The sequence below is a fragment of the Copadichromis virginalis genome, linkage group LG18 (assembly GCF_057382275.1).
Source record: "Copadichromis virginalis isolate Kocher_CV1m ecotype Utaka linkage group LG18, C_Virginalis_male_GT1.1, whole genome shotgun sequence".
Lineage (NCBI taxonomy): Eukaryota > Metazoa > Chordata > Actinopteri > Cichliformes > Cichlidae > Copadichromis > Copadichromis virginalis.
Window position 1 is genome coordinate 24,515,096 of NC_140635.1, and position 24,650 is coordinate 24,539,745.

The 24,650-nt window shown below is 38.5% G+C and overlaps 3 protein-coding genes across 10 annotated transcripts; 2 read left to right on the forward strand and 1 right to left on the reverse strand.

Moving 5' to 3' along the window:
* The first annotated feature begins 193 nt into the window (after positions 1 to 193).
* LOC146687928 (E3 ubiquitin-protein ligase MARCHF2-like) lies at positions 194 to 12,227 on the forward strand. 2 transcript variants are annotated; one of them, XM_085440320.1, is made up of 5 exons: positions 194 to 256; positions 8,736 to 9,045; positions 9,155 to 9,350; positions 9,993 to 10,202; positions 10,850 to 12,227. In XM_085440320.1, the coding sequence occupies exons 2-5, from the start codon at positions 8,861 to 8,863 to the stop codon at positions 11,003 to 11,005; spliced, it is 747 nt and encodes a 248-aa protein (XP_085296446.1). In that variant the 5' UTR covers positions 194 to 256; positions 8,736 to 8,860; the 3' UTR covers positions 11,006 to 12,227. The 2 variants fall into 2 exon arrangements, with proteins under 2 accessions (XP_085296446.1, XP_085296445.1); XM_085440319.1 differs by lacking the exon at positions 194 to 256 and adding an exon at positions 6,948 to 7,264.
* A 336-nt stretch (positions 12,228 to 12,563) lies between these two features.
* Positions 12,564 to 17,678, forward strand: LOC146687929 (uncharacterized). 6 transcript variants are annotated; one of them, XM_085439872.1, is made up of 11 exons: positions 12,569 to 12,803; positions 13,517 to 13,937; positions 14,086 to 14,118; positions 14,211 to 14,300; positions 14,712 to 14,783; positions 14,892 to 15,197; positions 15,462 to 15,564; positions 15,644 to 15,696; positions 15,804 to 15,882; positions 16,103 to 16,992; positions 17,101 to 17,678. In XM_085439872.1, exons 6-10 carry the CDS (start codon positions 15,132 to 15,134, stop codon positions 16,660 to 16,662), a joined length of 861 nt encoding a protein of 286 aa, XP_085295998.1. In that variant the 5' UTR covers positions 12,569 to 12,803; positions 13,517 to 13,937; positions 14,086 to 14,118; positions 14,211 to 14,300; positions 14,712 to 14,783; positions 14,892 to 15,131; the 3' UTR covers positions 16,663 to 16,992; positions 17,101 to 17,678. The 6 variants fall into 6 exon arrangements, with proteins under 6 accessions (XP_085296001.1, XP_085295998.1, XP_085295997.1 ...); XM_085439871.1 differs by having other exon boundaries at positions 13,517 to 13,542; positions 13,852 to 13,937; positions 14,712 to 15,197; XM_085439875.1 differs by having other exon boundaries at positions 12,564 to 12,803; positions 14,712 to 15,197; positions 16,799 to 16,992.
* Positions 17,679 to 18,799: 1,121 nt separating this feature from the next.
* LOC146687930 (uncharacterized) lies at positions 18,800 to 23,772 on the reverse strand. 2 transcript variants are annotated; one of them, XM_085439868.1, is made up of 6 exons: positions 23,554 to 23,772; positions 21,875 to 22,784; positions 21,510 to 21,606; positions 21,035 to 21,145; positions 20,420 to 20,586; positions 18,800 to 20,113 (listed from the first exon to the last, which is right to left on the reverse strand). In XM_085439868.1, the coding sequence occupies exons 2-6, from the start codon at positions 22,780 to 22,782 to the stop codon at positions 19,651 to 19,653; spliced, it is 1,746 nt and encodes a 581-aa protein (XP_085295994.1). In that variant the 5' UTR covers positions 22,783 to 22,784; positions 23,554 to 23,772; the 3' UTR covers positions 18,800 to 19,650. The 2 variants fall into 2 exon arrangements, with proteins under 2 accessions (XP_085295994.1, XP_085295995.1); XM_085439869.1 differs by lacking the exon at positions 23,554 to 23,772 and having other exon boundaries at positions 21,510 to 21,942.
* Positions 23,773 to 24,650: the final 878 nt, after the last annotated feature.

Below are 24,650 nucleotides of genomic sequence, written 5' to 3' on the forward strand. Positions count from 1 at the left end.
GTGGGGCGAGTCTCCGGTGATTCAGACTGCAGCGGGCCGACAAACCCCCCTCTCCCTCTCCCTCAGCTAACTCAGGTCCCCCTCTGACGCAGATATTTTCTATCTTCGACAAAAACAGCGGGGAGGTGCGGGCTCACCAGGCTTCTTGCTGGCGGTAAAATATCTCAGGTCTAACAAACGGTTTTATAGCACATCCGCGGTCTCATCTCCTTTCATCGCTGCACCAAGAGGAAGAAGGAGGCAGAGCTCATAGTAGGTACTGTAAGACCATAGGCTGGAAGCACACGCTGCCATTGGCCACCCTGCACTTAACGTCACATTGTCTCCGCCTTGATCATGCACTGTTCACATGCTCAACACTGAATGAATCTGGACTGCGTGTTGCTGAAGTGCAGCCATCCAAAAGAGATCGTTTTCACAGTTTGTGCTCTAAACATTTCAGACGTATCTGCTTTTGTCTCATTGAACCTCTTCAAAGTCAGACACTAGACCAAAATATGACAGACAAACACAATTATCAGCATAGAAACCCACCAGACAACCTACATGCAAATAATTTTACAATAATGTTTAATACCATATATATCCATATATAGTAATGGAGGGTCCTACACCAATGATACCAAGGTAGCTATACTTTATTATTGTTCAGTGTATTATTCCAACTTTGTTTTATTGATTTCAACAATGACATACAAAGTTAGCAACAGCAAAGTCACTCTTGATTTCAGAACAGTTGTATGTCCATTATACCCTCCAACCCCCCAACCCAAATTCTCCCCCTACCAGGTCCACACTAGACAAGACACTGCAGAGAACCAGTCTCTGCCCACACACACACACACACACACAAAAACAACATCTCAGGACCCATACACATAACAAGCATAACCCCCAAAAAACAACAACAACCCCCCCCCCCCCCCGCAAAAAGACAAACAAACAAACAAAAACAAACAAACAAAGCAAAAACAGAGAAAACAAAAGCAGAGAAGGGACCAAACAAAACAAAAAGAAAAACAAATAGATAAGGTATAAATGAGATTTAAAAAAAAAACCAAAACATTATAATGTGGCTTCGCTCAGTTCACTTCAGACTCAGGAAGTAAAGTAATGGTGTCCACCAGCAAGAGAAATGATTTCCAGATTTTGTTAAATTGTTAAAATAGAACCTTTTAGAGAGAATCTAAGTTTTTCCAACTTTAAGTTAAAGAGTACATCTCTCACCCAATGATCATGAGTTGGGGGGTGGGGAAGCTTCCACTTCAACAGAACAAGCCTCCGAGCTAGTAAAGTGGTAAAGGCTTGGGCCTGTTTGAGGGGGCCAGATAAGTTCAAGTTGGGAGGAATGCCAAAAATTGCAGAGAGTGGGTTAGGAATTGTTCAGTGTATTAATTCATAGTGGTATAACTCTGCATGCCAGTTGGGTGACCTAAATCTTTTATTAATTAGACTCCATATTTGACTTGTAACATTTAATATGTAAAGTTTAGGTATATTAATTTTCAGCCATGCATGTACATCTATTCATGCAAATTGGCTAGTTCAATCACAGTCTTAGAGTGCTGGCTACAGAGCATCAAACAATCCAGCTCTGACTTGCAATCATATTTTGGCTTTTTCAAATGAGCTGGAAAGTCTTTTCTCTATCAGGTCTTAACCAAAACTGCATGGTGTTGAAAGCCAGCTGGTGATTTAATAATGGCATTAGCTACATAGCTTTGTAATTGGATGTACAGTATGATAAGTTGGAGTCATGTGCAAACTGGAAACATTAAAACCAATAATGTCATGTCCTGCATTAGGAAGGTTATATGGAGTAACCTTTCTAATGGCATTTAGAATGATTTAGTGTCTGATGAAAGAGGGTGGTCTGCCTCTTATCTCATTAAAGAACATTAAGGTCCAATAAATGCCTTCAAATTTATATATTTAAAGAATATTTTGATGAAAAAAGCACTTTGTAAACAGAATCTCTTTAAGAATAATGTGTATATTTATTAATGACAAGGTTTTTCTCTCGTGACCTTTGACCTTAATTTGGAAGGGCATTCAACTGTACAAATCATACACAAAGATGTATCTGTAGTATCCCATGTTTTTTGCAATTATCATTCATTACTTACTTTAGGAATGGGTTTTTTTTTTCGTATTTTAAAATCGTGCACTTCAGTGGTAAATGGTGGTGTGTGTTTTTTTTTATTTATTGCATTATCAACCACTCTATTTTTAAGCACATTAACACAGAAGGTTTACTTGATCTGTCTTAGTTGTAATTTGTGTGAGGATCAAACGTGCTTCGGGATGATGTTTTGTTTATTTGCTGTAGAACTATCTGATTCTTTAAATCGATATTTGCAGTACAAAGTAAAAAGCATCAAAATCACTGATGGACTGATAAACATGGGGTACAGTGAAGTTCCACAGCAGTCATGTTTCTTGAGTATAGAAGAAGTAAGCGATAGTTAGAGAGGAAGCAAAAAAGTTAAAAGCCACAAAATGCCCTCGATTAATGGACACAAACCTTGTAAGACAATGGAATTATGCAAGTTTTTATAGGTGATCCCAAGGCCTGTCAGCACAGCAGGGTAGCAGCATGTCTTCTGGACATGAACTCGTAATAAATACTGTAGGATTGCTAAAATACTGTAGGATCTTAAATGGTCAGCAGAAGTCAACAATTGGTCAACAAACATAAAATGAACCTATTCCCCCAGGTTCACTGGATGCTGAATATAGATTTGCACGGTGAATAAGGCAGCGCAGTCAAGTGACCTTTCATTAGGACAAGAGCATATCAGAAAATGAGAGAAACTAAATTACTACGTTCCATTAGCACTCACGAGGACGCCTGCAGTTTAAGGGATCACGAGAATGAAGTGCAGCAACTAAATTATACTGTTATTGACGGCGAATCGCTGTGAATAAGTCTGTCTCTCCCTGGCTGACTGTCACACCTCACTTCTCTCTCTGATGGCTGAGATTAAGTCACAAATTAAATCTCTGCTGTGTCATATGAAATGCATCAGACTTGTTTCAGAGCATTATTTTACTTGTGACAGCAGAAATGAGTCATAAATCAAGCAACTATTGCAAAAACTCAAGGAGAACCAACACACATTATTTTAATGATAGTAATAGCTTCCCCTTTGAGGCTCTGTCAGGATCTGGTGGACAACTCTGCCAAGTCAAACATGGAAAGCTACCTGCTGTGACGACCCCTTGTGACAAGAGGGCAGCTGAAAGTAGCTTTTTACTAATAACTTATACATACTTTAGAAATACTGATAAGTTATATAACTGTTACTTTCACACAATTTAGCATCATGGCTACCCAATTTATAAAGCTAATTAACTTGACAACCAAACTATGTTAAGTAAATGAGTTGCAAGCCCATGTGTGTGTCGGTCTGGGTTAAAGTCCACTGATGCATGTCTCATGACATCCCATGCATGCACAGAGGTACTGTAGCATCTCATGATCTGTGCTGAACTTTGACCAAATGGATGGGTGGGAAATGATAGAAAGGCTCTGAAGTGTGTGCACGCGTGTGTGCGTGCGTGTGTTACAACCCCCGCTCTCATTAATGCTTAGACATCACTATCACCGCGACAGACCCCTTTCACTATCAGTGTTTGGGTTCAAAGGAAGAGGCAACGATCGAGAGGATTAGACAGGGTGATGTGACAAAAATAGATTCTGTTTAAAGAAAGGTTAAAAATTACATTTGGACGCTGCTATTTTAGGTTACACCATATTGGGAAATTGATAAATCAGAGTATCAGTCTTGAAATTTGCTACAATGCAGAATTACATTAAGAATAATAGTTTCAATACAACAAAACATATCAAGAGTGGACCAACATAAAGAAAGCTACTCTTTCTTTATGTTTTAATTTCCTCATATTTTGACATTGAATGTTTTTTCACTTGTATTCAGTCCTTGTACCTGACCTTTTTTTATAGATAAATAATAATACATTTTATTTTCAGGCTCCTTTTGAGGCACTCAGTGACATCTTAAAAGCAATTAAATATCAAAATCACAACATGCATAAAATAAGAGATGTAAAACATCATCGAATGAAATAGTCAACAATATAAAAATCAAAAAGAGTAGCAGGTCAAGATTTAAAGGATTAGATTGTTAAGCCACTTAACAATGACTGTCAGGGACCAAGCAGTAAAGCATAAAGTACACAGGTGTTTAATTCAAAAAAGGGGCTTTATTGACCCAAACATATGAAAAGCCATTTAACAAAGACAAAACTTAAACAGGCAGAACAATAAAAGAGGTCAACTCAATAGACTAAACTCAAGATAATAACTAACAAAACCTCAAACAAACATAAGATAAACTGGGGGAACTTAAATACTGGTTTAGCTAAACCAAATGGCACACACGGGGGAAAACAAAATGGCTGCCATATAACCAACTAATACGAAACAATTAAACAAACATGAAACACCCCCCAGGCAAGGAAGCATGTGGTTGTATCCAATTAGGCTGTCAGTGATACTTCAGCTCTCCCAGCCCTTTGCCAGACAGGAGAAGCCAAACCCCAGGTAACATGTGTGGCATGCCATCACAATGACCTATGAATTTTTTACACCACTCTGAATTTAAGCATAGGTATTATTAATCTCTTGATCTCTTCCACAGCATGTCTTTGGTCTTGTCTTCCTTTCCTCACGTCCAACCGGTTACAGGAGATGGGCGCCCCTCCTTGAGTCTGGCTCTGCCGGAGGTTTCTTCCTGTTAAAAGGGAGTTTTTCCTTCCCACTGTCGCCAAGTGTTTGCTCATAGGGGATCATCTGATTTTGGGGCTTTTCTCTCTATTATTGTAGAGTGTTTGCCTTACAATATAAACCACCTTGAGGCAACTGTTGTTGTGATTTAATAATAATGGATTGCATTTATATAGCGCTTTTCGGGACCCTCAAAGCACTTTACAATTCCACTGTTCATTCACTCTCACAGTCACACACTGGTGGAGGTAAGCTACAGTTGTAGCAGACTGACAGAGGCGAGGCTGCCATATCGCGCAATTGGTCCCTCTGGCCAGGGAGATGAAGTGTCTTGCCCAAGGACACAACGACCAAAACAGATCGAACCGGCAACCTTCGGGTTACAAGATGAGCTTCCCAAGCCCCTGAACCACGGTCGCCCCAAATTTGGATCTATAAAAATACAATTAAATTGAATGAATCAGTGTTGTGTCTAAACATAATAAACAAAGAACCAGTAGCGGGCCTAAAACACTATCTAAAGTAGAGGGACTGTATTTTAAAGTCATGCACAAATTTTATATACACAATATTAAAAGTACATTGTTGTTCAAAAGTCTTGAGCCAAGCCTCATTTCTTCATGTTTTATGAGGAAAATGGGAAATACGTGCAGCAATCAAAAATGTGCAAGCATACCTGAAAATAGAGTATATGAGGCAAAAACAGAGTTCTGACAATTAAAACAACATTTGGTGTGACCACAGGTTTTCCTGTCATTTTTCATGTCAAGCTTTTGGCAAATACCTTGAAATTGTATTTTTGCACCTTGTTGGTGTACAAATGTATATTTATTTCTATTTCATGTCAGTGGAATTGGGTTACATTTGGCTTTTTCATAGATTCAACTAAAGAAAAAGAAACATCTAGAGATACCGTTTGAAATTGGATCTTTGGTTAGCTTTCTTTTATGTGTAGACACAACACTGGTCCATCCCTTGAGCTATGTACCTTTGTATGGTTGAAAGATTCATAGGTCAGTAGTAAGTGGCTTCATAAACAAATACATTCCTCTGAAGATGGTCAGCTACAAGGAATAGATTGAGAAAGAGTGATAAAAAAAAAACAGCCAGTCTAAAGAAAACCTTTTAAAGTCATAAAGCCTGAAAAATTATTGCTCAAGACCACTTAAAATGTGCAAGAAAATCTGACTCCTTTAAGCAAACTATAAAGAAATGGGGGGTGGCTCAGCAATTTTGCATCATACTGGTATTTATATGCTCACTTAGGTTTTCCAAAGCACTAACTTGAGAATGAATATAGGGAAGTAGGGAAAACAACTTTTTCTTTATAAAAGTAGAAGGAGCAGCACAAATTTTAGATACTTAACAATAAAAGTAGTCTACCTCAGAATTATTTTTTGCAGGTGTCAAATGGCTATTTTTAGGTGTTGTTTCTGGAGCAAATGTTGAATTTCTTTGGTTGCGCCACATCTTCATCCCGTTTCCACAGGTTGGTTTAGCTTTCAAGATTCAGCTACAAAACTGAACAAGCCATTTTGACTGTTACTCATATATTTTATCATGACACGCAAGCCTAGAGTCCATAAATCAAATTTACCCATGTTTTTCCAAGGCCCCCCTCAAAACCCCTGTGGAACCATTAAAATTTCCGTGGAACGAAATTTTGGAATAACAGCGCCACCACCGGTGGACCAGGGAACAATCTGAGAGGGTTAACTAAATGCTGCCACCTAACGGTTTTATTCTGACATAGTTTAATACAGATGTTTCCAGGACGAGATTAATAACTGTTCCGTCATTGAAATCAAACAAGTAATGATAGTTTAAAAGGAAAACGAAAGGAAAGCGAAACTGAAACACTTTAATAAAAAGTACATTCAGAACTTGTATTGTTGGAACTGTAGAGCATTTAGCCTGGTTTTCTAATCGATAAAACGGTGTGTGCCATAACAAAATGCTCGGAATATATATCCCTTTCGTTTTAAGTTTCTTTGTGCTGCTGAGTAACTTTGAGTTAATAAACAAAAGACATTATATACACTATCTTTATCATCAAATTTTTCAGCAGTCCCACTTTTACTTACTCACTCTGACAACATATTCCATCTATCCCTATTTTGATACTATGTCCCCGAACATGTATGTAAACATGTAGCACTAAAACATTGCTAATGACGATGAAGGCACCATTGTGTCACGTGACTAATCCACAGCTGAGGGATACCGAAGTAGGCTTGCCCGTTGCTAGTCAGTTAGCCTCGTTAGCTGACTCCAGTGATCCTGGCAGCCGTGTATTTTCCGCACTAAAAAAAAGAGAAAATTACCCCAGTGATTTGCACTACCAGCCATGGAGAGGATGCAACGCACACGATCGTCTTCTGTATCCCCTTCTATCGTCAGCTTCTGTTTAGACGTCAATGTCATAGTTTGTAGCTAGAGCTGTCCAGTTAGCTCAGCTAGCTTGTGTCTGGCCAACGCAGGGCCAAGGCCAGCCGAGAAAAGGCAGGCCGTCGGGTGAGTATATTTACGGTACAGCCTGTTTGTGTTTTTGACCACAGCGATGGGACTTTCTATACAAGTATCATATCCCAGCTTGTTCGCTGGCCTCTGGTTATGTTCTGTACACGTACGTTGCTTTATTAAATAAATTAGCTTTCGTCGGCGCTGCATGTTAGCGTTACTGTATCGGGGATATGGACATGTACGGCATAATTAATGTCAGCTGGGAAATTTTAAGCAACTCAGTCATGTACCAGAAATAGAGTCGGATTTTGATCTAGCCTTTGATGTGTAACGTGTCGATAACAGTACTAAGTCATCACGGTAACATCAGGAAGCTTGCTTTGTGCACCTTTAAATACACGAGTATATTGGCACACTGTCTTTTGTGATTTGTCTTTAGTCTTTTTTTAAGGCAGCTACATAAGATTGCGTTGTTGACTATATCACATTGCACGACTATTGCAGGGACAGGTATGGGTAACACACGGCCACCCTGATCCCACTCCTAGTGTCCTTAAGGTCTATCTAAAATGTATATCTACACCGCAGTGTGCTTCCCTCAGAGTTTGTTGAAGCCAGTTACTAGTTATTAAGAGACATCATTTTTTGGAGTAAAATATTCAAACGTTTTTTCAGGGCTGCAACTCACATCAGAACCTAATATGTCACGTGTGGCACTTTTTGAAAACCATATGACATTTGTTATGTGTAAGTTGAAGCTGGGTTAATATTACAATGTAATTCGTTTGACGAGAAAAAACAAAAAATCCATAAACATCTGAAAATTTAACAATATTAACAAGTTTAAAAACTACCAAAATGTATATAGAGAGAAATAAAAAATTTGAAAAGTCATAAATATGTAAACAATTTTCTGTTTAAATGTGTTCATAGGGTGGTGGTTTGTGGTATGCTGTGTTATTGTACATGAGAAAAAGTGACAGGTTAAAGTATTACAGTATTTCTGATTATTCTGTATTTTAACATTGCATTTTTTATTACACTATTATAACATGTTTTTGTATGTATGAAGTCTTAATACTAAAAAGAAAAACCAAGGAAATACTTTTTAGAATCATTTTTGTTATCAATAATTGATGGGATAATATCACTAGAATTCATAGGCCTGCTTTGAATCAGAATAGCTGTAAAGCTTTGCAGGCCACTTTGAATGAATGATGAATTGAATTAAAAGTAGCCAACCTTGGTCATAAATAAAGTATACAGCAGCCTAATAGCTTTAAATATAGTACAAGCTTTTATGTTATTCCTTTATTTTTTAAAAAGGTTTTTATGTAATTTTGGCTAAAGTCCAGCTGCAGATCAAGAATACCAGTGAGCAGTGTTGGCAGTGAAAGCTGACATTTATGTGCATTTATATGTGCATGTATTCATGCTAACCATCACTATTCCTATTCGGGAAAATTAAGAGCATAAAGTAATAATCCAAGTCAACCATACTTTGTGTCTTCATCTTTTCCAGCATCCACTAGGCGGTAGCTTTGTAGGTGGAGGAGAAGAAGTGGAGTTGGACATCACCTTTTGGATCAGAGCTCCTTTCAAATTCGCCTCCGCCTTCATCTGCGTCGCTGTCACCTTCAGCTGACTATGTCTTCGTCAGGCTGCTGTCACCTACCCGGCTCCCTTTGTGATTATTCTGGCACTGCCGAATCCGATGCCTCCAAGGATTCCGAGGAGACTGACTCCACCGCGCAGGCCCAGTACATTGCCAAGGTTACGGCTAAAGATGGCCGCCCACTCTCCACCGTGGTCAAAGCGGTGAGCTCACAGAGGTAAGGGAGGGAGAAACACGCATGGTAGCCAAATAAATGTAGCGTAATTAAACTGTGTATATGTTATTGTTACTTTTCTGTCTTCAATGCTCTGCTGTCTCTCGCGCAGCGACGTGGGTATGTGTCGGATTTGTCACGAGGGAGCTGGAGGAGAGACGCTGCTCTCGCCCTGTGACTGTACTGGTACTCTGGGTAAAGTGCATAAAAGCTGCTTGGAGAAGTGGCTGTCATCCTCCAACACCAGCTACTGTGAACTTTGTCACACTGAGTTCACTATTGAACGGCGACCACAGCCACTCACTCAGGTTAGAAAAGTTTTACTGTGTGAATTCATTTCTCTACTTTATGGTTTTTTTTATAAAAAGCGGTTAGTGTGTGGGTTTATTCTGGGCGCTCCGGTTGCCTCCCACTGTCCACAAACGCTTGTTAGGTTAATTGGTGATTCTGAATTGACTGTATGGCTCAGTGCGAGCATGAATGGCTGTTTGTTTCTTTGTATGAGACCTGTGATTGACTGGGTGTATCCCACCTCTTCCCTAATGTCAGGTGGGATAGGCTCCAACCTCGGTTCAGTAAGAGGCTAACGAGATGGACGGCCATGAGCTTTGTCTAAAGCAAGGAGATTATTTCTTCTTTTGCCTTGTACTGATATTTTCAGCTTTGTAAGCATTTGGAAGATTTCATTTATGCCATTAAGTATCTGTGCCAGCAAGTAACATGTTTAGCAAGTGGGATCATTTGCGTGTACTGAGGATTGTTTTGCTTGACCTTGTGTGAATAGTGTTCGGTTAGAATACTCTTTTTATGGCTTTATTAATTACTTCATGCAGGCAGCTCACTCCTCTTTAAAGCTCATTCTTGTTTTTATAATCTAAGACACATCAGTTAATCATTTAATGTGCTCGATTCAGGCGTATCATCGACCTCCCCATTTTGGTCTTTTGCAGTGGCTGAAGGACCCGGGCCCTCGCAGTGAGAAGCGCACTCTGCTCTGCGACATGGCCTGTTTCCTTCTTATCACACCCCTGGCAGCTATCTCCGGCTGGCTGTGTCTGAGGGGCGCACAGGACCACCTGCAGCTGAAGAGCAGACTCGAAGCTGTTGGCCTTATTGCCCTCACCATCGCCCTCTTCACTATCTACATCCTTTGGACACTGGTAACCAATTGCAGAATGTTTTTTTTGGGGGGGGGGGGGGGTAGATCCAAGTGTTTATAAGGTAGTTTAGAAATCAAAGCCCCTTTTTTAATAGTTTCGATATTTAAAGCTTTGATTTTCAGTTATGATACCAAGACAAGCACACGTCCAGGTAATTGTTCTTACCTTGATTATTGTAGACATTACAGTATCGTTTCTGGGTACAGCTTCAGTCAGTTGTGGAGACATGTGAAGGCATGTGGAGTATATTGTGGCCTGGAGCAGTTTATTTGAGTGTTGGAACAGAAATAGAACGCCTGCACATACATGCATAGCTGACTGCGAATACTGACAATAAGTTGGCTTTATTCTACACCTTTCGTTAGCTGGAGTTTTTAACAGGGTCTAGAACTGGGCTTTGGTAAACTAAATGGCTTTTTTTTTTTTTTTTTTGAAGTGTTTTCCTTTTATCGTTATTGAAAATGTAAACTGACTGTGAAAGCTCGGCCTTTCTACTCAGGTTTCAGTTCCCTGTCGTGCAGTAGTTGCTGTGCAGCATCTGTACTACTCTCTCAGATACCTTTGTGCTAATTTTATTGATATCTGTCTTTCTGTCCTTTGTTACCTCTTGTCTCGCCCCCTCCCTTTTTCTTTTCATTCACTCTCAGGTGTCATTTCGGTATCACTGTCAGTTGTACTCGGAGTGGAGGAGGACCAATCAGAAAGTGCGCCTGCTAATGCCCGACATGAAAGGGGCACACACTACCCAACGCTCGGTGCCAACCAAGTCGACCAAGAAAATGACTGACGAGACCATCGTATGAGTGCTGAGCAGGGGCAAGTGGAATATTTAAAATAGAGCCCGCTGAAGCACTCTCTAAAAACAAAATTAATCATATTAATGAACTTTTGCACTTCATATGGACCATTCTGAGGGAAGAACTGCTTTTTTTCCTCCCCCTTCTGTTTTCTTTATTAAAGCACTTGATGTAAACTACTATGGTATTGGCTAGCCACAAAAGTGGTTTTGAACTTTTTGAACTCATTCAGGAGTCGTTGTTGATGAAAACGAACAGTGCCAGGATGCGAATGCCTGGACACATGGAAAATGGACTAATCAGCCGGACTTTAAGTCATTGTCACAAACTTATGAAATACTAAGACACAAGCTAATGTAGCAGAATATAACTGATTCAGCATGCTACTACAGTATAATATGAAACATATTCACTACCTATAATTCCCCCAAGCCCCTTCACCACGTATTTAGCTGTTTTGGAACAATGGGCAAGCAATAGCCTGGCGGAGGATAATAATCTAAAAAAAAAAACAAAACATTTTTTGACAAACTCTGTGAATAATCTTTTCTTTTGTTCTGCTTTTAACAAGGAGGGAGCGACATTTGTTCATACCACTGTCCTTGTCTATAATCTGAACCCTTCTTCATTTTTCCAGGAAAAGCTTTTTTCTTTGTTCTTTTTTTCCATTGCTGTCTGAAGAGTGGAAACCAAATCACCTTCCTGTTGATGCAGGTCTCGTGTATTAATCACACTTGTCACGGGGGCCAGTGAGCATTGTAGTATATGGGATAACACTAACTCCAGCTGGTGGATGGCAGTGCAGTAACGTACAGGACACGAGTGTTGAAGGTGTGGAATCATGTTTACATTTTAATCGGATTATGTTTCTTCTACTGTCATAAAAGTGCATTAGCAAACAGCCCTGCTCCACTTGTAAATGCACCATTCATCAATTGAGCTGCCTAGCAACGACCAGTAGTAATGTCTTACATCACAAGTGATGCAATTTTAAAAAGAGCAGAATATAGCTTTGGGAAACGTGACATTAATGGATTAAAAACACAGGTGTACCAGAGCAGACTGGTGCTTCGTAAAGGTCCACAAAGGCAAGCGTGTTCTGAGATGTCAGTCGATATATGCAGCATTTGTTAGACAAAGTATTTTGTGTTATTGTAGTCTTCCTGCTGCAGTCCCCTGGAAAATTGGGTTATTGTGCAATAAAACATGAGGGACTCCTGGACTCGGATGTGGGTGATCTTTGTGCTCTCTTTTCTTTTTCTTATTCCACAGAGAAGATGACTGAATAAACTGTGAGTTATACCACAATCTAAAAATGAACCGATCTCCTGTTTAATATGTTTGTGTTGGGAAATTGTGCATGTGCATTTTGTACAGTGAATGTAACCAATGATCGAAAGTACATTTACTGAAGTACTGTCTGAAGCATATATACTTCCTTTTTAGGCTATATTGTACTTCGCTATATTTCAGAAAGGAAGTTCACTGAACCTGTTTTTCATGCCATAGTTAGGGTTTGACCTTAAACACATGGTTTTAAATATATTTATTTGCCAAGTAATACAGTCGTGGTTCCCAACCGGACGATCTGATTTCCTCGTGTCAGCATTGTTCCCACATCATCATAATTAATGTTGTTCCAGGTTCAACATTGCAAGTGACCAATCACCTTCTTGTGACGTCATTCCTTTGCGACTTCGAAATACCCGCCTTCGATTATTTCGAAATACAAGTGAAGAAGCGAAAAACCGCCGCCTGTCCGCCGAATTTGAAGTCAATTTAGGATACTTTCCTTTAATAAACGGTAAGCATTATACATATGTTCCTCACTTGGCTTGCTGTTTGTTTGCTAGCGATAGGCTACTTGACAACAGCATTAGCTAACCAGTGTTCTCTAGACCAGCGTTCCCCAACTTTTTGGGTGTTTCGTGGCCCGGGGGTTGGGTCAGGCAAAATTGCAGTAGCTTCCCTGATCATTTTACAAACATAAGTGAAGAGAATCTGGACTAAAAGGCCTAGACTTATGGTTGTGTGCTGAATCTATGACTCAAACTATCACCTGGAAACATAATTAACTGGTCCATAGCTGTGAAACTGGACATGAGTTCTTGATTCTATGGAGATTAACAGTAATCCAGAAATTTACAAATTTGTCCTGGGACATCGCGTAAATGTTGTCCCTGGGACATCGCGTAAATGTTGTCCCTGGGACATCGCGTAAATGTTGTCCCTGGGACATCGCGTAAATGTTGTCCCTGGGACATCGCGTAAATGTTGTCCCTGGGACATCGCGTAAATGTTGTCCCTGGGACATCGTGTAATTGTTGTCCCTGGGACATAGTGTAAATGTTGACCCAGGGACATCGTGTAGATGTTGTCCCTGGGACATCGTGTAAATGTTGTCCCTGGGACATCGTGTGATAGCTTGTAAATAATGGAATGAAAATTATTGATTGTTATTAACTTGTGAAAAAGAAGTGTAACAAATCCACATGTTATGTTCTTACACCCTTACAGAAACTGTGACTCCTTCACAATGTCAGGTAAATGTCAACTCATGTTGAATAATCAACCAATCAAGCCTTTTATTATCACATGCAATGTTACACGTACAACTGCAATGAAAATTTCACCCCCTTCTGACCATACATATATTGCTTAAACATCACATTGGGAAGACAGGTCGGAAACAGTTAGGAAGGTCAGAAAACAATTTAATTAATAGATGAGGGGAGAGGAGGAGAAAAAAGAACTACAACCAGACAAAGCTCCTAGAAGACTGAAATGGATGATGGTTGCAGCATGCAAAAAGAAAATGATATCTGTTGACTACAGCATATGCTTTCTCACAGATTACCTTGTGGGAGTAGCTGGACCAAACTCTATTGGTATTTCAAGTTTGAAATCCCTGTTTGACCAGACTAACATTTCAGATGAGGTACCTCTTGACATAAAAATCCTTTTATGTTGTCATAAAACTAATGTTAAATTCTGCTTTAAATACACTTTATTGTACAATTTACTTAATGAATCGTATTCCTTAGTTCTGTTTTTATTTATATGTATTTATTTATTTGTTTTATAAGGTAATAGATGGCCTAATCTATTTGCAGTGTGAGGTATGTTGAAAAGCTTGTTTGATCATAATGACATAGCATGTTTACATTTTTTGTAATGTATTTGAAAACATGTATTTATGTTATTTTTATAGAATTTCCCTCACATTTATCCAATACCAAGCCAAATCACTGGAAAAATTTTGGATGGGTCCACAAGAGCACAAAGTGCATACTTTTTGAAGGTATGACTTGGACTGTGGTAACTATGTTCTTATCACAAAGGGTTTATAAGTTGCCACTATAAACAAACAGCATTTTCCAAAATTGAAGCCTTGTCTGAAGAACCTGAAAAATACCTTTCTGAAACCTTTTCTGTGTAAAGACTTGTTCAAAAGCAATGCACACAGATTAAAACATTTCTGTCTTGGCCAACTGATAAAGAACACCAAAAATTGAGTGGTGCGTGTTGAGTCTGTGGTCTTGATTTGTTTTGTACACACTATAGAAATTAATTAATGTAAACCAAAAATGACACTTTCTATATGTTTGTGTATCTGCAGAATTAATTACAAGTCTCACCTGACAAGCTTTTGCAGTTTTGCAGTGTCATTCTTGACAGAAAAACATACTTGTCACATTATTTTTATTTCCAGAAAAACATCTTTCAGATGTATGAGAAATTGATTGGAGCCTGTCTGGAAAACGGCAGCCACTGGACCTTGTTTGTAAGTTGCACAGATTTTGCACTCTCTCTAGTGCATGATACTTTTCAGTGTCCCTCATTAGGAAAGCTCAAGGCCCAAGCCTACCATATCCATCTTTTTACAAAACAGTTTTGTGACATACCCAAGAGGACCATAGTCTATATGAATTCATTTGGCGAGTCGGAGGTCAGAAAAAGTGCGGTGTTGAAAAACTGGAGGTAATTAATTAACATATTTAACATAACATATTTAATTTAATTGAAATCATTACCGAACGTGGTTATTGATTTCTCTATATGCTTTTTATTTGTAATAACTGCGATCTCTCAGCTCATTTGCTTCAGCAAGAGGCTGCGCTGGAGAGTGGACATGTTGTCACATGTGAGCCACCCACATCAACAGGATGGGAACTCATGTGGAGTGCATGTCATAATGGTACTGAAAACTATAGCTTTAACCTATATAAGTAATGTTTACATTTTTGCCTATTCAGTTTTTAAAGCCTTAGAGGCAGGATGGTAAAATCTAAATTTTTTTTGTAGATTGAACCATTTCAGCAGTAATGCTTCGCTTTGGTTGCTCTGTTTTTGTTTTGTTTTTCTCGGGGGGGGGGGGGGTTAAAAACAAACAAACATTTCTTTGTTAATCTAATTCTTTTTGTTCTTTCTTTTTTTTTTTTTCTTCTTCGTCAATTATTAGTTTGCCCAATCTCTCATTGACGGTAAAACACAAGTGGAGGAGTACAACACTGAAATCACAAAGCTCAGGTCCCGACTTTGCCACTACTTATTTTCCTCAATAGGTAAAGATAAAATTAGCTGCCTTCTTTTTCTCTAACATTGGAAAATGTAACTTGTACTTAAACAAATTATATTTTGCAGATCGAACTAGGAAGTGCAGTCAGTGCTGGTGTGTGATTGCAGCCAAAGACCGGGTACACTATGACATGTCCTTAGCCATATAGATTGTTTATTTAATGGACTTTGTTCATTTGCTTTTTGTTTGTTTATTTCTTCTTCTTCTTTTTTTTTTAATTCACAGGTGCAGTGCCAGAAATGTGGTGCATACAAGCACATGCGTTGTTCAAAGTCTGTTTGTGGCATCTGTATCTTCTGTGAGAGTAAGTCACAATATAACTAAACAATGTCCAAAAATGTTTAAAGTGAAAAAAATTTCGTAATTTTGCCTTTGCACACCCGGACTGTGTAATTAAAGTGGACGTTTCAAGATCCAGTTTTTACACAAAACTATTTTAGACATAACTGTGTCGTATTGTGGGGATTTCTCTTCACAATTAAATTGATATAGTGCTGTTTATATCATTCTTCTTTATGTAACAGCACAGTGCAGCACAGCAGAGGGAAAGGAGTTGTGCAGCATAGTGGGTGGCTATACAGGAGGAGCAATAGAAGTAGCCAGTGAAGAATGTCATCAGGGAAAGCATCAGGCAGCGAATGACAAAGGAAAAGTTCCTAAGGGAGAGAACATCTGCAGCAAATCGACAAGTAACAGTGAGATAGGAAGACTGACAGTCAGAGATGAAGGTACACAGACTGAAAGAGATGAAGGTACACAGACTGAAGACAACGAAAAAGAAGCAGAAGTATACGGCACAAGTCTGAGTACAGATAATGCTGCTGCTGATGATGTTGACAGGATCGATGCAGATACAGAATTCCAAACTGATTCAGAAGGAACTAGTACAGTTTACAGAGTGCATGGTCGCTTATCTGTACCAAGCTCAAAAAAGAAAACCTACACAATAACAGAAGACGAGATCAAGCGCAGAATCAACGCAGAGAACATGTCAGTTCATGTTTTCAGAGGTTTGATTGGGGTAGGTATACATTTCGTGATTTTGATGTCACCTGAAATAAATCCGGGTTACTCGTATCAATGAAGTGACAATGTGGCTGGAAATTGTGCATTTGCTGCAACATATACACAATTACACCATGTAAACAAAAGCATTTAACTTTGTGCGCGTGTGTGTGTCTCTCTCTGCTCTTTTGGTGTTTGCACTTTTTCTTTTTTAGGGCCGTAAAGCCAAACTGCCCGCAATGATTCTTGACAGGCCTAAGAAGGCCAAAACTAAAGTAACAGTGTTTAGTGTTCTGAGTGAAGAGGAGGCTGGGGAGCTAGCCCTCGGGTTTGCCGGAAGATTGGCCTGCGATGTCACAACAGACATGGTCTGTAAAGGCATCGACCATTCAAGTGCTGATATGACAAAGTAAGTTAGTAAAACAATATGAAAGTTGTATCTTTTTTGGTATTATTTGTCATTTCCCCGTATTTGGGTTATTGGTGTAACATTGTTAATCTTACTTTCTAATAACAGACAGACTCTTCTCAAAATCCAACACAATCTTAAACATGAGCTGACTGATTCCTCAACCTTCAGTTTGCTGACACACACCTTTGGCCCCGCTGCACTGGATTCTGTCATTTCATTCCTGTGTGAAAAACTTGATCTTGTCTCTTAAATAATGAAACCTTTTGTGACTTTTGTTTGTTCTGTAAATCAGAATCTTGAAAATTGTTCATTGTTGTTCTAAGTTTGTGTTAACTATTTGGCAAAAATGATTGGTTCCTAATCCAAACAGCATAATGACTGTTCTAACACATATCTTAAAAATGCTACAAAGAAAGAAAATTATCACATATGTTTCAATATGAATGTAATTGTGTCACACTCGGTTTGTAGTAGCTTTCCTGTTTTATTTTGAGTTTTGGTATGTTTACACTGTTATTTTTATTTCCCGTGTGTTCGTCTTCCCTTATTAGTTTTACTGTATTTAATTAGTCTGATTTAATAACTTATAATTATTTACTTTCCAGTGTGTATATATGCTCCTCGTTTGGATTATTGTTTGTTTGAGTTCTGCCTGTCTTTTCTATTAAAGATTTGGACTATTAGTGGACCTCGTAGGTTTTTATTCTGTTCAATTGGTAATTGACTGGGTTTAATTTAGTGGCCTGGAAAACAGGCCGGAGGGGTCTGGTCATTTTAACCCCCTAAGACCCGAAATCTTCCATGGCATGCATTTTTAATTTCTCTTTGATATTTGGGCCGATTGGAACCCGATGAATGTAAAAAGAAAGAATTACCAGGTTTTGTTTTTTTTACCTAATTTTTGTTTCTGAGAAAAATGAGAGCCACATATGAGGACATTAATTTGAAATTTCGATAGAACAGTTGCAGTATAATGTCCTCATAACTGTATATCAGGCACTTGTTGATCAAGATTTAGTATTTTGGTCTAAATAACCCAAAATGTGATGTCCACATGTGTGGACGCCAGGCTGGAGTAAAGTGTTAGAGCTATTTATACCTATGTAAACTTTTATACACTGGTTTTTACCTGTCTTGTTTCAGAAAGGTTTAAAAGGGTAATGTCCACAGTTTATTTGTTTATTTATTTGTTTGAATTCAACATATTTTATTAAAGTAATTGAGCTTGAACACAGAAAAAACTGAATCAAATAATCATAAAATCAAATCACTTGCATATACTGAAGTCTAATCTACTCTGAGCTAATGCCGGTTTCCAACACTAATGATCGGGTGAAGGAGAGAGATGAGGGTGTGCACGGCCACTGGTGCTCTTATCCCTGTTCTTTGTGATACAATCCAACAGGAAAGCAGTCAAACCCTTGGACATTAGCCAAGTTAACGTTCACAAATATATACACACAGAGGAACTCTGAGCCCCAATGTCAGCATTAGCACAAACATGCCACTTCATACCAAATCTCAGTGTGAGGTCAGGTGTTAGTCTCATTCCATTATTCTGGCTATATTTTCTTACTCATTACTATTAAACTTATACTTAAGACTAACTATTAACAAAATCACACCCCAATAACTCTGTTATTACACTTTGTATTTAATCATAAAAAGGCTGGATGTTGAAACCTTTTACTTCTATTTTGTATGAGCCAGGATTCTCAACAGCTGATAGTGACAGGTATCGTTTTATGGAGCAAAAAACTTAAGAGCGCATATTTTATAAATAATACCAACAATTACAAATGCAGACCTTTAATAGTAATAAGTAATCCTTTATTTATAATGCATAGCAATATAAAAATAGTAACATATGAAAATATTACAATGGGCACAGATGAATTTGTATCAAAAACAGCAACCAAGCCAAAGTAATGAATAACACACATAAATAACAACTGCTTGAGAGACCAAACAATTTCTTTTCATCTGTTCCTTGGCAGAAAGTTAAGACAGCTATTCAGCTTTAGGTTTCAATAAACAGAAGTAATGGATGCAGTCCCTTTGAAATGTCACACAAAAGTCTACTTGTGCATATACTTAGCTTTAACTCTTCTCTTTTTTGTTTTGTATTCCAAAAGGTTTTCATTTTCTCCAGAGGATGTCTCTCTTTCAGTGGTTATCGACTGTTCACATTCATTTTCACAGACTGTTGGAATGTCGATGCTGGCCGAACGTTTCTTGCTAGAATACAATGGCCTAATTTTGCGTGCATTATCTGTCGTCTTTATTTCGTACTGGCATATACTTTTGCCTACTTGTTTTGTTTTTAAGACATTTGTATGCAGTTCATCTATCATTGCAGTAATACCCTCTGGAATGAATGCCCACTGTTTAACTGTGTCTAAAACAGCATTTAGTTTTCCAACTGCATCTTCTGTGCATTTTTTGTCTGTGCTTTCAACTACAGGAGTGTCATTCAAAGTTGATAGAGGACTTTTCAGAGAGTTTTTCATTTGTTTAAAATGGCTACAAGCCACCTTCAGGCAAGCACATGTGTTATAGTGAGAGAACGTACAACAAGTGCACTGAAGTGTTTCAGCCGATGCAAAAAAACACAGATTTCCAAACAAACTTGGCATTTTTATCACTTTCAAGTCCTCACAGTGTACAAAGTAATGCCTTTCTTTCACTGCAATTCTTGCCAAGGTCTGTTTCCATGTTTGGATAGATGTCATTGTCAGCCTCTGCTAATTTTGCAAGTAACACTAGATGCTTGCAAAGAAGTCCTCGTAAGCCATATGTACAGTTGCAGTAGGACTCAACAGGGCAGACATCATACACCATGTCTTCTCTTGACTCAGATGGGACTTGATATGCATTAACTCCATGGCTGTTCTTGACTGTAATTTTAAGAGCCCAACCACTTTCCATCAGTCTTGAAGCAGAGTCTGAAACTTGAGACAAGGTGTCAGCAAACCTGTTTTTCATGCGGCCCACATCTTGCAGGGTTTTTATGACTGAGAAGTAGTCGTCGGCCTTCCCTAGGAGCACTTCAATCAGATCATCCAGACGCCTATTCTTGTAGCCAGATAAAAACTGGCATTTCAGGCGGTGGAAAAATCTGAAAAACAGTTATTTGAAATGATTAGTAACTGTAATTGAAGGAATTTAAAGTTTTAATCAAGACTGTATTATTTTTTAAAAAATTGGAATACCTATTGCACACGTCTTTTATAAAGGAATGCTCTGTGCCGGTTTAGCTGATTTAGGCAAATCCACCTACTCACGCTGCTAGAATTTAAAGGATTTGCCTAAAACCTGTTCTGGCAATGACATGACGAACCTACTCAGTTTAGCCTCTTGGATTAAAGCATAATATCTTTTTTTCAGCAATACAATTGAATGAGGTCAAAATAATAAATCATACCTTTCAATCACATTGTTTGTTTCAGAACGAGCGTGACTGAAGCGACGGCCGTAGTCACACCACATGTGGCCAATGCCTTCCCAGTGCTTCTGAAAATACTGGCACACCAAAGGGTATTGCTTAAATGTCTGGCAGAACTCTGCTGATGTGGCTTTAAAGTCGTCCTCCTAAGAGAATTGGATGCAACAGAATATATTTCAATCCATTTAACAGACCTATTGAAATCTTTAATATTATGTATTGAAGCCCTTTTCCTTTTATTGAATAACATTAAGAATTTTAAGTTATTAATAATATGTCGTGTTTTTGTATTAAGAAGCAATTATTTCTTCCCTTACAATGGCTAAGAAGGAACACTAAACCTATAAGCATATTTGGTTTCAGCATCTGTCTGTGAAAGAATCCCACTCACAAGTTCTACTGCACAGTGGGTGACACAATGATGTTCTGCACAGCTTAAGTACTTGTTTTGATAAGCAAGATAAGAAGCCAGTTTTAGAAATTGTTTCAAAAATCTATTTTGTATCTCTCTGTAACTTTTTTTAGCAACTGAAAGTTATTATGCTCTTAGTGTAATCAAGAAATCAAAATGTGAAATAGACAAATTACACTTACAGATGTGCAAGCTTTCAGCTTACAAAAGAAAGAAATGATTTCATTTCTCTTTTGGGTGTTAGAAAGCCCATGGACCCCGGACTCTGATTTTGAAAGCCATCGATTAACAGCCTAGAGAAAAAAAGTTAATCTGGAGAGAGAGACAGAGGAGCAGCTGTACAAAAAGCATAAAAGAAAGCTGACGTCCAAAAATAACTTTGTCACTCACTGGACAAGAGGACCTGTGCATTACAGAAATCAACCAGGCAAACATATTTTTAAATGTCAAAAAGAGCTTTGGGAAGCAGCCACCAGAAGATGAGTGCACTGTGGTCTTAAATGGATGGACATAGTCACTCAACATTTTATCCCTTTATATTCATTAACCTGAGTAGGTGAATATCACAATGAGGCAAATCATAACAACAGGACCCTGTTGTAAAAATGTGTTTCAGGTGCATCTTAGACAACGTGAAAAGAAAACAATGTGGTTTACCTGCAAGACATGGTACCAGCATAGAAGGATAGCTGACTCTGGAAAAACCTTCTGCAAAGCATTTATTTCCGCAAAGTCTTTGTCAACCATAAATGCTCTACAGAAAAAAAGAAAACACTAAATGAGATTAAACAGTATGAAAATGTTTTTGCTATCTCAAAGCACCACTTCAATGCCAAATTAAACATTTCAACTCACAAGTAGATATATAAAATACTGCATACAGCCTATAGGAATAACTTTAACAACTGGAAAGGAAAGTTTTTTGCAGCCCATGCTGCAGCTATAGCATTAGATTCTGGCATGTTATAACTTTTTTGAAAAGGAATTATTTCAAAATTAATAGCTGTCAATGTATTATTTACCTCGGGGAAGTTGGGAAATGCTCACAAACTATTCCAAGAACAGTTTCCAGGGTTTTCTGACTTTCGTTGCTGACAATAGCATAGGCCACAGGGACTCCATGCCCATGATCATCTCTTACAACAAGTGTGAATAAGGGAAATGAATACTGGTTAACGCAGTGCGTGGTGTCAACAAATACTAACTGTTTTGCATAGTTCTCCATGTTTGATTTCATTACAGGTGTCTGCAAAACAATCATTAGTTCTTGGTCAGATGTGTATGGTTGATAGAAGAGAACATGTTCTTGATGTTTTCCATTAAGTAAGGTATGTACACTTTGACTGTCTCCACAGTTAAAGTGCTTCTTCCTCATCATGCAGGTTCTAACACTGTCAATGTCACGTGGTGTGACAAAATGCTCTCTGTTGTGAAGATCTCTGTGTCCATGTTCTTTGGCCCATTTATGACATTTGGTTAGTACGATGGCTGGCTTAGTTCCAAGGGAAAGCAGTTCCTCAATCTTCCTCCTCAAATCACTGGAAATATTGTTGAAATGTGCGTCTTTTGGGTCCGAAGGATCATGCCCATCATGCTTATCATATGTACGCTGCACGATGACTGTGTGGTCTTTCCAACATTTGAGTACTTTAAATGAAACATAGGCCTTACAGCCCACTGCTCTGTAGCTGTTTCGACTTTTTTTCCCAGCTCTGATGCAGTTGAATTTGTAATAGTCTCTTTTCCTGTCTTTACCTGAGGCAACATTTAAACATTTATAATGTCCATGAAGGGTTAATGAGTTCAATTTTTCTAACACAACACTGAATGGGTCCTCCTGGCATTGTGACACATGCACACAAAGTTGTGTGTCTTTTCCAGTTCTTTTTTTTTCGTCATTCAGAACACTTCTTCTAATTATGTCGTCCATTTCTGGTGGAAAAATAACGAAGGTTTAATTAGTCAATATTCATTAATTCATTTTAACTTGTTTTGGGGTTTTTTGCAATACAATGTAAATATTAAATATAATATTAAAAAATAAATATATATATATATATATATATATAAAATAATATAAAACAAACAGGGGCTAAAAGAAGCTAAACTTTCATATGGTATGTCTCTGGCAACTTTAACATGATGTCCCAGGGCAACTTCTACATGATGTCCCAGGGACAACATTTACGCGATGTCCCAGGGACAACATTTACGCGATGTCCCAGGGACAACATTTACGCGATGTCCCAGGGACAACATTTACGCGATGTCCCAGGGACAACATTTACGCGATGTCCCAGGGACAACATTTACGCGATGTCCCAGGGACAACATTTACGCGATGTCCCAGGACAAATTTGTAAATTTCTGGATTACTGTTAATCTCCATAGAATCAAGAACTCATGTCCAGTTTCACAGCTATGGACCAATTAATTATGTTTCCAGGTGATAGTTTGATTCATAGATTCAGCACACAACCATAAGTCTAGGCCTTTTAGTCCAGATTCTCTTCACTTATGTTTGTAAAATGATCAGGGAAGCTACTGCAATTTTGCCTGACCCAACCCCCGGGCCACGAAACACCCAAAAAGTTGGGGAACGCTGGTCTAGAGAACACTGGTTAGCTAATGCTGTTGTCAAGTAGCCTATCGCTAGCAAACAAACAGCAAGCCAAGTGAGGAACATATGTATAATGCTTACCGTTTATTAAAGGAAAGTATCCTAAATTGACTTCAAATTCGGCGGACAGGCGGCGGTTTTTCGCTTCTTCACTTGTATTTCGAAATACTCGAAGGCGGGTATTTCGAAGTCGCAAAGGAATGACGTCACAAGAAGGTGATTGGTCACTTGCAATATTGAACCTGGAACAACATTAATTATGATGATGTGGGAACAATGCTGACACGAGGAAATCAGATCGTCCTTCCCAACCTGTCTTTAGACACCCCCTCACCACCACCAAATAAAGAAGTGTTTAGCTGTTTTTCAGACTGAAAATGAGTTAGTGGTTACCTTAAATAGCGATTTCCTCTTTTAGCTACTCAGATGACACAATTTAAATAACTCTTTCAGACCTGTGTACACCCAGTGTACACTTATTTTTACTTCAATTCAATTTTATTTACGCATATAGTAAAAAGCCTTTCCTATTGTACAGCCAAGACCTTACAATAATACCCGACGTTCTTGGATCACTTTCCCGTTGCCTTTAGAACTGTGTTAATTCAGTGTTAACTCTTCATGGCATAAAGTCAACATGTAGGCTAATTTTGTTAATCATTTGGTACCAAGGCCCCAAGTGTCCCAAGAAAATATCCCCACAACATTACACCTACAACACCAGCCTGAACTGTTGATCTGAGGAATGATGGATCCATACTTCCATGTTGTTTTCCCTGGCATCTGTATGTCACAGCACAAATTGAAAGTCAAGATTTTTCCTGCTGTTTTTTTCTGCTGTTGTCCAATTTTGGTGAGCCCGTCCTAATTTTAATCTAAATTTCCTGTTTTTATCTGACAGCAATGGCACCTGGTGGGCTCATCTGCCACTACTAGGTTGGACATGCTGCGTGTTTAGAAATGCTCTTCTGTATACTTTGTAAGATGTGTTTATTTGAGTTACTGTTGCCTTCTGGCTGTTTTCCTCTGACCTCAACAAGACATTTTCTTCCAGAGAACTGCCACTTATTGGATATCTATCTAGAGATAAATAGTCGCGTGGGAGAATCCCAGTAGATCAGCAGATTCTGAAATACTCAGACTGGCCTGTTTGGCACCAAAAACTACCTTTCTTCACT

Coding starts and splice junctions, on each gene's coding strand:
- LOC146687930 (XM_085439868.1), bottom strand. CDS start 22,782: ATGGACGACATAATTAGAAGAAGTGTTCTGAATGACGAAAAAAAAAGA. Junction 20,587..21,034: donor AGCTGAAAGCTTGCACATCT/GTAAGTGTAATT, acceptor CAATTCTCTTAG/GAGGACGACTTTAAAGCCAC. Junction 20,114..20,419: donor ACAAACAATGTGATTGAAAG/GTATGATTTATT, acceptor ACTGTTTTTCAG/ATTTTTCCACCGCCTGAAAT.
- LOC146687929 (XM_085439870.1), top strand. CDS start 15,132: ATGTTGTCACATGTGAGCCACCCACATCAACAGGATGGGAACTCATGT. Junction 15,198..15,461: donor GTGGAGTGCATGTCATAATG/GTACTGAAAACT, acceptor GTCAATTATTAG/TTTGCCCAATCTCTCATTGA. Junction 15,697..15,803: donor TGATTGCAGCCAAAGACCGG/GTACACTATGAC, acceptor TTTAATTCACAG/GTGCAGTGCCAGAAATGTGG.
- LOC146687928 (XM_085440320.1), top strand. CDS start 8,861: ATGTCTTCGTCAGGCTGCTGTCACCTACCCGGCTCCCTTTGTGATTAT. Junction 9,046..9,154: donor AAAGCGGTGAGCTCACAGAG/GTAAGGGAGGGA, acceptor TCTCTCGCGCAG/CGACGTGGGTATGTGTCGGA. Junction 10,203..10,849: donor TCTACATCCTTTGGACACTG/GTAACCAATTGC, acceptor ATTCACTCTCAG/GTGTCATTTCGGTATCACTG.